The sequence below is a fragment of the Colletotrichum jinshuiense genome, chromosome 10 (assembly GCF_051148585.1).
Source record: "Colletotrichum jinshuiense chromosome 10, complete sequence".
In the NCBI taxonomy this organism is placed as follows: Eukaryota; Fungi; Ascomycota; class Sordariomycetes; order Glomerellales; family Glomerellaceae; genus Colletotrichum; species Colletotrichum jinshuiense.
This window is the reverse complement of record NC_139303.1, coordinates 2,983,046-2,995,036: the sequence shown is the minus strand read 5'-3', so window position 1 is coordinate 2,995,036 and position 11,991 is coordinate 2,983,046. Positions and strand designations below refer to the sequence as shown.

Sequence of the window (11,991 nt, the reverse complement as noted above, 5' to 3'; positions counted from 1 at the left end):
CCCTAACCCTAACCCTAACCCTAACCCTAACCCTAACCCTAACCCTAACCCTAACCCTAACCCTAACCCTAACCCTAACCCTAACCCTAACCCTAACCCTAACCCTAACCCTAACCCTAACCCTAACCCTAGAAGAAAGGAGGCCTAGAGTTAACCTTAGGCTGACCTAGGTTTTTAAGGAAAAAGTAGAAAAAAAGGTAGGTTGACCTTAGGTTGACCTTAGGCTGGCCTTAGGTCTTATAGAAAAGAGAAAAAGAGGAGAAGACGTCTAGAAAGGGAGGCTGGAACCTAGAGTTAACCTTAGGCTACCCTTAGGTTGACTAGTTCTAGATAGTTCTCCCTTTATTAAGACACCCCCCCCTTATTCTAACTAGTACCTACTAGTTCTCCCTTTAGTAAGACACCCTCCCTTTATTAAGACACCCCCTTTAGACAGCCTTAGGCTACTTAGGCTAGCCTTAGGTCGACCTTAGGTTGGCTTTAGGTTGGATTTCCCTTTTTATTTAACCTACCCTTTTTCTCTTACTATTCCACCTTTTCCAACCCACCCTTTTCTCTTTATCTCTTTACACCTTACATCTTCCCCTTACATCTTCCCTTTACACCTTCCCCTTTCATCTTCCCCTTCCACCTTCCCCTTCCACCTTGTTTTTCTATCTTGTTTTTCCACCTTGTTTTTCTACCTTGTTTTTCTACCTTGTTTTTCCACTTTGTTTTTCCATCTTGTTTTTCCACCTTGTTTTTCCCCTCCTCTACAACTTACCTTGTTTTTCCCCCCTTATAACTTGCCTTGTTTTTCCCCTTTTGTTTATCTACACCAACCTACTTTAAGATGGTTTTCCAACCTTCCTTTAAACCTCTACCTTACACTTTATACCTACTACTTAAACGAAAAAAACACCAACCTACCAACTTAACAACTCTACCTTTATATCAACCTACCTCTCTAATAACGCTAACTTTACACCTTCTACCTTCTTCTCTTTATTCTCTCTCTCAAGCTATATTAAACCGGCCTTTATTAAAACAACCTTTTGCTACCTTAATAAAGCTAGAGAAAAAGAATATAAAGAAGATAAGTAAATCGCCTTTAAGTCACCTTATTAAGAGAATTCTATACCAACCTACTTATTACACCTCATCAACTTTACACCTTAACGACACTTATACCTCTCTCTTCTTTTTAACTAAGCTACACCAGCCTTTATTAAAACAACCTTTTGCTAAAGTAGCTAAGTTAAAAAGAAGAGAGATAAAGAGAGGAGGAAAGGTCTACTATTATTTATAATAGTAAAGAGATGTTACTAGTATAAAGGAAAACAACCTTCTTTTTTACACTATAGTAAAAGGAAAAAGAGCTACTATATACACCTATATAAGGAGGATTAAACTAGCCTAGTGAATAAGCTCTAGAATCTAATACAACCCTAATCTAACCCTACACCTACTAACCCACCCCTACTACTACCCCTATCTAAACTATTACACCTACATCTTGTTAAAACACTACCCTATACTATAAACCTATATAAGGAGGATTAAATTAGCCTAGTAAATAAGCTTTAGATAGTTAATTTAACCCTAATCTAACCCTAAACCTTTTTTACACTATAGTAAAAGGAAAAAGAGCTACTATATACACCTATATAAGGAGGATTAAACTAGCCTAGCAAATAAGCTCTAGAATCTAATACAACCCTAATCTAACCCTAATCTAACCCTAAGATCCAGGCGGTAGTTACTAGAATAGCCTCTAGAGGGCCTAGCTAGACGCCGTCTCTACACGCAGCAGCAATAATAAGCCTACCTATACGGATAGGAGGTTTAGGCCTACCTCACCACGCTAGTCTAGCTAAGGAGCTGTATATAGCAGCTAAAGAGGCAGCTAGAAGGCAGATTAATAAGATCTTACTTAGCCTAGCGCCTCCAGCTAACGCTACAACCCTTACAGTAAAAGGGGTCCTACAGGCAGCCTATATAAGGAACCTACAGTAACTACAAGCAAGACTTAGTTAAGTAGAAGAGTCTACTAGACTAGAAAACGCTAGCTACTTAGGTAGAAAGTGGATTCTAATACTTCCAACCTAACAGCAGTTTAAACTATCGGATTAAGAGGTTGTAGAAGCAATAAGAAACCGCCTACTACTGCCTATACAGCCTATACAGCAGCCATGCTCCTTTTGTAGGGCCCTACTGAAGCTAGGGCATTAAGACGTCTGTCGTGCAGCCTAACGGGGGTGGATCTAACGCTACAACCTAGTAACCTAAGCCTTATATAAAGCAACATCTAGTAAAGGTCTACTAGGTGCGGAATTAGAACTATTCATCTAGGTGGCTACTGCTACAACTACTAGCCTAAGGGCTGACTTTGCTTGCGATGTAGGCGGCAGGAAGAGATTCTACAATATATAAATAGTAGCTGTTAATAAGGATTTAGCTAAGGAAGACCCCTTTTTAACCCTATCGGAAGCAGTACAAGACAAGCGGCGTAAATATAGAGTCCTAAGGGACTTCTTTACCCTACTTATCTTTTCAGCTGGAGGGCTGATGGAAAAGGATACAGCAGTTGCCTACAAGGCGATATAGAAGCTAGTAGGGCCTATAGCTGCCTCTTGGATGGACTACTCTATTAGTAGGGCCCTCCTAAAGGCAAGAGCAGTATCAGCAGCCTCTATTAGTGAAATTAGACCCTATAGGGCTATAAGTAACTAACCTACCTACTACACCTACCAACCCACCCCTACTACTACCCCTATCTAAACTATTACACCTACATCTTGTTAAAACACTACCCTATACTATAAACCTATATAAGGAGGATTAAATTAGCCTAGCGAATAAGCTCTAGATAGTTAATCTAACCCTAATCTAATCCTAACCCTAATAACGGTGTGTATGCTAAAGTACATCTACTTAATCTACTTGTTACGGAACTACAGGAGGGTGTTAACGTTAACCTCTTCCAGCTTGTTTATACTGTTCTTGAATGACGCCTTAAGGAAGAAGAGCCAGTACTACTAGAGGACGGCGGCAAGCAGCCTAGTGTAGAGCTAGGGCTCTGTAAACCTAAGCGGCTGCCTCCTGATGCCTAGTGTAGTATAGAAGTATAGGAGCGCGTTTGTATACACCTTGCCTGGGATGTATACCTTTACTAAGGCTACTATAAACTAGAAGACGGTATAGTTGAGTAAGGCCTCTAACCTTAACCTGTCTTCTCGCCTTATCTAATAGCAACTACTACTACTGCTACTGCTGCTACTACCAGCCAGCCCTCTATACTTATTGTTGTTGTCGTCCCTGTCGTCATCCCCATCGTCGTTATCTTTACTCTTGCTCTAGAAGCTGCTGTCTTAGGTATACGTACTACCGCCTGGCGTATAGTAGAGTTCCTAGTTGATATCCCTAAGGAGGCTTTATTACTCGTTAGTAAACTAAGCCCCTAACCGCTTTAGGGTATTATCCCGCCTGGTCTAGAACGCCTAGATGCTAAACCCTAGGAACTACTACCCGACCGACTTATACTTGCCTATAGACGTCTCCCTATAGCTGAATATGCAACTACTTAGGTTGGTAGGTGAGATGCTATACAGCTGCTAGAGCGTCTCAACCGGGATGCCTTCTAGCTGTAGGCAACACTGCTCCACCTTGCAGTTAAAGCTCTCGTTTAGCCTCTTCAGGCTCTTCCTCTCCTGCTTAGTATCTCCTTCTTCCTCCTCTAACCCCTCCCTTAGAGGTGACGACGCTGCTGCTGCTGCTACTGCGCTTCTCACCCCCTACCTCTACTTCTCTTTTACGCTCCTAGCGTTAATCTACTCTGCCGCCTTATAGATAGCTAACAGGTCCCTAGCCCTAAGGTGTTTTAACCACCCAAGCCGCTTGACTTAGGCTGACTCCCGTTTAAGCCCCTCCTCTACGTCTCCTTAGCGGAGTTGCTTGGCGTCCTGTTGTATAAGCTTGGCCTTAAACTTGTAGATCTTGCGCTCTATTATACTAAGGCTGCTGTCGGCATCTGCCTGGCTACCTTCCTCTACGCTGCCGTACTGCTGCTGCTAGCTGAGTACCTGCTCCCTGCTGTTTCTAACTTCCTAGTACTATACGTACCTGCCTTGCAACTAGGTTTGTAGTAGGACCTCCTTCTACTGTATCCCCGCCTCTATCAGCCTGTAGTTGGTAGTCTTCTAGTGTCGTCTTATGTTTTTATACGCTTTTGTATAGTACTAGTATTACTTATACTTGTACCCTTGCAGCGTTTCCAGCCTACTGATTAGGGCTGATCCGTCTCTAGGTATAGCGGTATGGGAGGGGTTGGATAGGTTTATATTAGCGACGTAGTACTTAATCTCCTATAGCTCTTTCCCTTTCACCTGGTGCGTATACTGGAAGTAATCTTTAACGCTAAGGCTGGGCCTAATAGTAGAATAGTATAGGCAGTATAGTAGTATATAGTGGTGTTTCTCTATAAGGATGTACTTATTTATATCGGCCTTACTGGTGTTGCTTATTATGTATAGTGTAGGTAGGTTTAAAACGGTTTACTATAGGGTTAGCAGGCGATAATAAAGAATAACAGTAATTAGTACTAGATTCTAAAACATTATAGTAATAGAAATCTTTTTTTCTTATTTTTAGTGTTTTTTCTATATTATAATAAGTAAGACTCTATATTGTAACAGCTAGTTTGTTATATAGGTACAGGCTGGCTGCTCTATATACTCTTTATCTTGTTTAGTATACACTATAATAGTTAGTCTTTATCTCTAACGAATCCCCCCCCTTCTTCTTTCCTTTCCGCTAAGCTGTAGTATGTATAAGGGGTTGCTGCTGGATTATATTCCTATAGAGGGTGTAGGTAAACTATATAACCTAGACCCTTATACTGTCTCCTAGCTGACTGTATAGTTGTACTCTTATGTAAAGTGAAAATAGGGATGAAATAAAAACCTTAGGTGCTACTTATTGCTATAGGCTACGTTAGTACCTGCAGCTATTTCTACCCTATAGAAAGAAAGAAAAAAGAAAGGAAAACGCAATTAGCCCTACTTGTATCCTTATTAAAGGGATAAAGGATTAAGTAGGAATAATAAATAACGATTCTATATGCTTCCGTGTGGATGTATTCTATACGTGTAGTGTAGTAGTGTAAACGAGAATAAATAGGAAGGGGCTGTAGTTTTGCTTGGCTGTACTATGTAACGTTAGATTAGGCTTTCCTACTTTTCTTCTACTATTTGTGTTGCCTACTCTTTAGGTTAGTGGCGGTTAGTCTGCTGTACTAGTGGGTCCCTCTACAGCCGGTTGTATGCTGGCTTGCAGTAGTAGTAAGTACAGCCGGCCCTAGTGCAGTGGTGTTAGTAGCAGCCGGCTATAGCGGACGTTGTTTGCTTGGTTATTAGTCTGGGGGCGGCTGGTAGGGAGTAAAGGCCTTCCTTAGTGGTGTTTACTTCGCTATGCGGTCTAGTTAGTTAGTTAGTTGCTTTTCTTTCTTTTATCCTTTTGTTTGTTTTATTTATATAGCAACTTAGTGAATTAGATGTTTATCTGTTAGTTGCAGTTAGTTAGTTTATTACTTCTAGTCTGTCTATTTGTTGGTTGGTTGGTCGGTTGGTTGGTTGGTTAGTCGGTTGGTTGGTTGGTAGTGGTAGTAGTAGTAGTAGTAGTAGTGGTGTTTAACCCTAAACTCTAGAGTAACCCTCCCTCTTTTGTTTTTTAGGGTTGTTGGGGGGAGAAACCCTAGGGGTTGGAACCCTAAGGTTACTTTTTTTTTTAAGGGTAAGGGTAAGAACCAACTAATTACTGCTGCAGCCTTGTTCTAGATAATCCTGTCCTAAAAATCACCACCTGGTTCGAGCGCCCCCTGCTAAAACCCTACGCAATTAGGTCCTAATTGTCGCTAAATAACGCCTAGGCTAACCTAACCAACCGGAAGAGCTAGAAGAGATTCTAGAAAAGGCGGTAGTTAAACAGCTGTTAGCCTTCTCTAGAGTGCCTATTCTAGAAAAACGCCTATACGCTAAACAGGCCGTCCTTTTTACTAAGGCAGTAGAAAGGCTGGCTGTAGTCTACTTTAGGCAGCCTAGAGAGACCCCTCTACTACACCTACTTATTCTACCTAGAGTATTAGGTATAGGCCTAATAAACGGCAAGCTGGCCTAGACGTTAGCGAATTTCCTAGCTATAATACTGGATATACTAACAGACTTCTAGCTGTAACTATAATAACGATAGCAGCAGCAACACCCAACCTAACAACAATAAGAGTCTAACTAACTACAACGGGCTAAAATCCTATTAGAAAGGGGGTTTATAAGTAGGGCCTCTAGTGCTCTACTAGACTCTACGCCGCTAGCTGCTATCAACTAGGATACAATTCAACAGCTTAGAGATAAACACCCACAAGGCCAGCCTAACCCCTTTTTACGTTGTATGCAGCTAACAGCAGGCAAGGCTATTACACTAGACGACCTCTATAAGGCGGTTAAGTCTATAGGCTGAGAAAAGGCTCCAGGCTTATCCGGCTGGACTAGAACCCTTATAGATACAGTAAGGGGTAGGCCTAGCTTGCTAGTCGATAAAGTACTACTTCACTTCGCCAACTCTATACGCTAAGGGACAGCCTAAGGGTCCCACCTGCTGTATACCTCTAGACTTATAGCTCTAGAGAAGAAAGGAGGTGGCGTACGCCCTATTGCTGTAGGCAAGCTACTATATAGGATAGCCTAAAAGGCGAATCTTATAGCTAACTTTAATAATACGATGCTTCTACCTAACCAACTAGAGGTATAAACTCCAGGCGGTGTAGAACTAGCTGTATTTATACTAGAAGAGGCTATAGTAGGAAGAAACAAGCGGAATTTCAAGAGGGTTGCCTCTCTAGACCTCTACAACGCCTTTAACGCTATACAACGCCTGGTAATAGCAGCAGCTGTAGCCTGTTACGTATTAGACCTCTATAGGGCAGCAGCTTGGAGCTATAATAACCCTTCTATATTAGCTCTAGAAGACGGCACTATACTAGCTTCATCTAAAGGCGTACGACAAGGGGACCCTTTAGCCCCTCTACTATTCTTACTAGCCTACCGCCCTACATTAGAGCAACTACAACAAGACCTTCTAACAGCCACTATAATAAGCTATCTAGATGACACCTACATCCTTACGCTGGATGACGACAACCTTATTATACTTATAGTAGAAAGAACCTTCTAATAGTCACTATGCCAGCTTAATACTACTAAAAGTAAAGAATACGTAATGTGGGACCTACAACAGGTTGGCCTAGAGATTCTAGGCACCTTTATAGGCCTACTAGATAGTAGAAGGGCCTTTCTATAACGGAAGTTAACTAGGCTGCTAGAAGCTCTAGACAGCCTAATAGACCTCCCAAGACAGCACGTATTTCTACTACTACAAGGTAGTATACACCTACTACTACGCCACCTACTACGCTAACTACAGCCAGACGGCCTAACCGACTTATAGCGATTAGCAGACGCTAGGATCCAGGCGGCAGTTACTAGAATAGCCTCTAGAGGGCCTAGCCAGACGCCGTCTCTACATGCAGCAGCAATAATAAGCCTACCTATACGGATGGGAGGTTTAGGCCTACCTCATCACGCTAGTCTAGCTAAGGAGCTGTATATAGCAGCTAAAGAGGCAGCTAGAAGGCAGATTAATAAGATCTCACCCAGCCTAGCGCCTCTAGCTAACGCTACAACCCTTACAGCAAAAGGGGTCCTACAGGCAGCCTACATAAGGAACCTACAGCAACTACAAGCAAGACTTAGTTAAGTAGAAGAGTCTACTAGACTAGAAAACGCTAGCTACTTAGGTAGAAAGTGGATTCTAATACTTCCAACCCAACAGCAGTTTAAACTGTCGGATCAAGAGGTTGTAGAAGCAATAAGAAACCGCCTACTACTGCCTATACAGCCTATACAGCAGCCATACTCCTTTTATAGGGCCCTACCGAAGCTAGGGCACCAAGACGTCTGTTATACAGCCCAACGGGGGTGGATCCAACGCCACAACCTAGTAACCTAAGCCTTATATAAAGCAACATCTAGTAAAGGTCTACTAGGCGCAGAATTAGAACCATTCATCCAGGTGGCTACCGCTACAACCACTAGCCTAAGGGCTGACTTTGCTTGCGACGTAGGCGGCGGGAAGAGATTCTACAACATATAAATAGTAGCTGTTAATAAGGATTCAGCTAAGGAAGACCCCTTTTCAACCCTATCGGAAGCAGCATAAGACAAGCAGCGTAAATATAGAGTCCTAAGGGACTTCTTTACCCCACTTATCTTTTCAGCTGGAGGGCTGATGGAAAAGGATACAGCAGTTGCCTACAAGGCGATACAGAAGCTAGTAGGGCCTATAGCTGCCTCTTAGATGGACTGCTCTATTAGTAGGGCCCTCCTAAAGGCAAGAGCAGCATCAGCAGCCTCTATTAGTGAAATTAGACCCTATAGGGCTATAAGTAACTAACCTACCTACTACACCTACCAACCCACCCCTACTACTACCCCTATCTAAACTATTACACCTACATCTTGTTAAAACACTACCCTATACTATAAACCTATATAAGGAGGATTAAATTAACCTAGCGAATAAGCTCTAGATAGTCAATCTAACCCTAATCTAACCCTAAGTCAATCAAACCCTAATCTAACCCTAACCATGCTGCACATCCAAGAGCCCACATTCAGATTAGCAATCAACCAAGCAGCAGAGATGATGATCATGCAGCCACACGTAGCTTGTCCTCTAGAAATATTACGATGAAAGGTTAGTTTCATACCAAACACAGCTATAGACCCTCTGCGTAAGAACGCAAAGCAGACTTTCTTGCTGATGAGGGATGGAAATTTGTTCAAGATGTTAGATAGAAACTGGGTATCTAAGTGACCTGGTCGATGCCCTGAAACTCTGGCGGAGTGGGCATTTCCGGCATCAACAAAAATTGGTATTATTATTTAAGCTGATTGATTGCACCTGTTTTGCATCTATGGAATCGCAGGTGAAGCCTTGACCATGATTTGTAAAGACAGACAGAGTAGAGATTTGATATTACCAAGACTTTGTTATTTGCACATTCTGAGTTAAGAAAAAATAGGCCCTCAATACCAGTTAGACAGCACTGCACTTGCTCACGGTACAGTTATGCTCATGGAGTTTATTAATCCCATTGTCAATAAAAGCGGGATTAAACTCAGGGACGATGGCTGTTTATCTTCTGTTACTGTATAAACCCTACATACCATTCCAAGCCTCGTTGATGAGGTATTTCACCGACTTCGACTTGATATGGGGAAATTGTTTGTTTAACGAACCCTCTAGAGGAAGGTCAAAGCGACCCTGAGTGATCCACCGACAGAGCACAGCCCATATCGTTTGAAGCATCGGCTTTGGGAACAACATGTAGGCATCGGGATGCGACGGGAGCTCGGCGATCTGAAAGCGATCTAACTTCTCCAAGTCGTCTCGGTAAACCGTAAATCTTTGGCATATGAGACAAAATTCCATGTTAGCAACAGCGCATCTGGTAGAAGGGCACGGGGAGATTGTCGAACCTCAAGCATTCCTTTGCAATCTGAACTAGTTCGTTGATTGTCAGAACATCACCAATGATCACGCTTTGTTGTCGCCATGGCTCATTCGTTGAGACTAAGGCGTCGACAAACTTAACCACGTCGAAGCTATAGTTGAAGACAACTCTGTCGTTGCCTGTGCCTGGAATGACCGCAGTTTTATTGGCAATATCGAGGACGAAATCGGCGTGCGTCAGGTAGCTCTTGACGTGTGGGTATCCGTTGTAGTCCGAGAAGTGCCCGTTAACCACGACTGTGTACTCGAGATCTGTCTTCAGGAGCTCTTCAAGAGATGGTGGAGAGAAATCGGGAAGGGCAGACCTACGTGAGCCCGACAAAAATCATCAGCCGAATGTTCAGAGGACCAAACAAATAGAGCAGCAGTTGATAGATAAAAACATCGTGCCCTTGTGGGCTGGGAATGGACCACAGGCTCGAAATGAAACGAGTCGTCGTAGTCGATGCGCTTGCAGCTTGGATTGTGTTGATCTCGGCGCGGCTCGCATCTTCATGTACAAGCGCAAGACAAGAAACCACTGTTTTAATTCCATGTTCCTCAAGTATCGTCTTCAACTCATCCACGTTGCTGTAGTCGACGGTGATAGTTGATGCATCGTCCGGCTTGAAGGAGATTTAGCTGCATTCTATCCTAAGCACATCTAGGGATTGTCCCTAACCTTTCGCGACAAAACTAAGATTTCATGTTTCAGGTTCAACCTAACAAGCTCGACAATAGTACGTCTTACGTCGCCTTTACCGCCAGCCACTGCTACTTTAACCATTCTCTGTTGCTGATATTATTTGCCACGAAGGGAAATTGCTGAAAGCTCAGGGCCGTACCTAGCGTACTTATCAGGAGAACGACGGAATGACGCGAGCCCCAGATCTAATCAACCGCAAAGAGTCTTCATAACTGAGGCAGCCACTCTGGATGCAGTCTTGCTCTATGTGTGACATGACAGGCAAGAGATGAGTAATTCTTACACCTTAGGCCTTCATACCCCTCCACATTACACTCCCTTCCTCTGGCGGTGCTGTGGTCTTTTGACTGGCGCTCGGGCCGTTGCGGAATTTAGGGCGGCAATCAGGCCGATCGGGTGTGGCCAGCACCATTCGCGTTCGGTCTTCGGTCTTGCCTTGCCGCATATGACAAGCTGTGAAGTGTACGCGTCCCCAACACTCCAAGACAACAATTCATGCAGGACTTTCGGAATTGCGGATTTATGTTTCTTGATTTTTAATCTAACCTGCCGAACACGGCTGTGATACTTCGGTGCAACCCAACTGAAGTTGACCAGTCCGTCTTTGGAAGCTCCATTGTCCGCCAGGTTAGACCCACCAGGTCATCCAAGCATGACGCCTCCATAATTTCTCAGCAATTGAGAAACCCAAGGGTCGTCAATAGCCAGTCGGCATTATTTTTATAGGCATGTGATGTTTGCCAGACAGAAATTTCTGTATTTCCAAAGAACGGGCCCACAAGAGGTATTAGAAAAAGTCAAAACTCTGTTCATAATCCACTAGAATGAGTCAGAGAGAGAATTTTCGTTCCCTAGGTCTATGGACGCCGCTGGCTGTAGCTGAGAGTTTGAGGTGGGCAAACCCAAACACCGTGACATCATGATAATTTTCTACCAATATCAATCAACATAAATTATTAGCAGCTTGGAACATTGACTTTCAAACAAACCTCATCTACAACCGCACATCTCTCGTAAGCCTCCTTTCGGCCGGCTATTAGCCTGACAACATGAATCCTTCGAACATCCCATCAGTCACCCCGGTGCAGCCAAGCCAAGCTGGGTACTCTGACGCCGGAGATACCATTCACTGCAACGAGCTGAAGTGGCTCCCCCTTGCACCTCAGGTCTGGATCAAGCTCGTCAAGCTCACACCTGAGACCGGCGCCTACACTGTCATGATCCGTGCCGAAAAAGGAGGAGTTCTCCCCCGACACCGACACGACGAGAGCGCTGAGATCTACGTTATCAGAGGCGACGGCAACCACCCCCAAACCGGCCACTTTGCCCACGGCGACTACGTGTTGGAGCGAAAGGGTGCCATTCACGACCCACTCACGTTTCATTGCGACGTCGAAATGCTTATGATCAGCAATGGCCCTTCAACTTTTATAGACGAGGAGGGTCGCGATTTGTACAAGATGGATATCCCAATGTTAAGGGCCTTGGAAGCATCAGTAGCCTAATACTGTCACGAATCATCGTCCTTGTAAAATAATAAAAGCTGGAAGATCACGGATGATGTTTAATGAATAAGGCGACGCTGAATTGCCTTCCAGGTCTGATCCATGTTGATGCGAATTACACATTGATTCCTTTAGTGAATCGACTCAAATTGGCATTTCCAACATCTCCTCCCGCGTCCAATATTTGCGCATGTG

At 43.6% G+C, this 11,991-nt stretch overlaps 1 protein-coding gene across 1 annotated transcript; it reads left to right on the top strand.

Annotated features, from left to right (window-relative positions):
- Window positions 1-11,340: 11,340 nt before the first annotated feature.
- Window positions 11,341-11,796, top strand: EsH8_X_000764 (uncharacterized protein; the record flags this gene model as incomplete). The annotated part of the gene is made up of 1 exon (XM_083274852.1): window positions 11,341-11,796. One exon carries the CDS (start codon window positions 11,341-11,343, stop codon window positions 11,794-11,796), a length of 456 nt encoding a protein of 151 aa, XP_083120244.1.
- Between the last annotated feature and the right edge of the window lie 195 nt (window positions 11,797-11,991).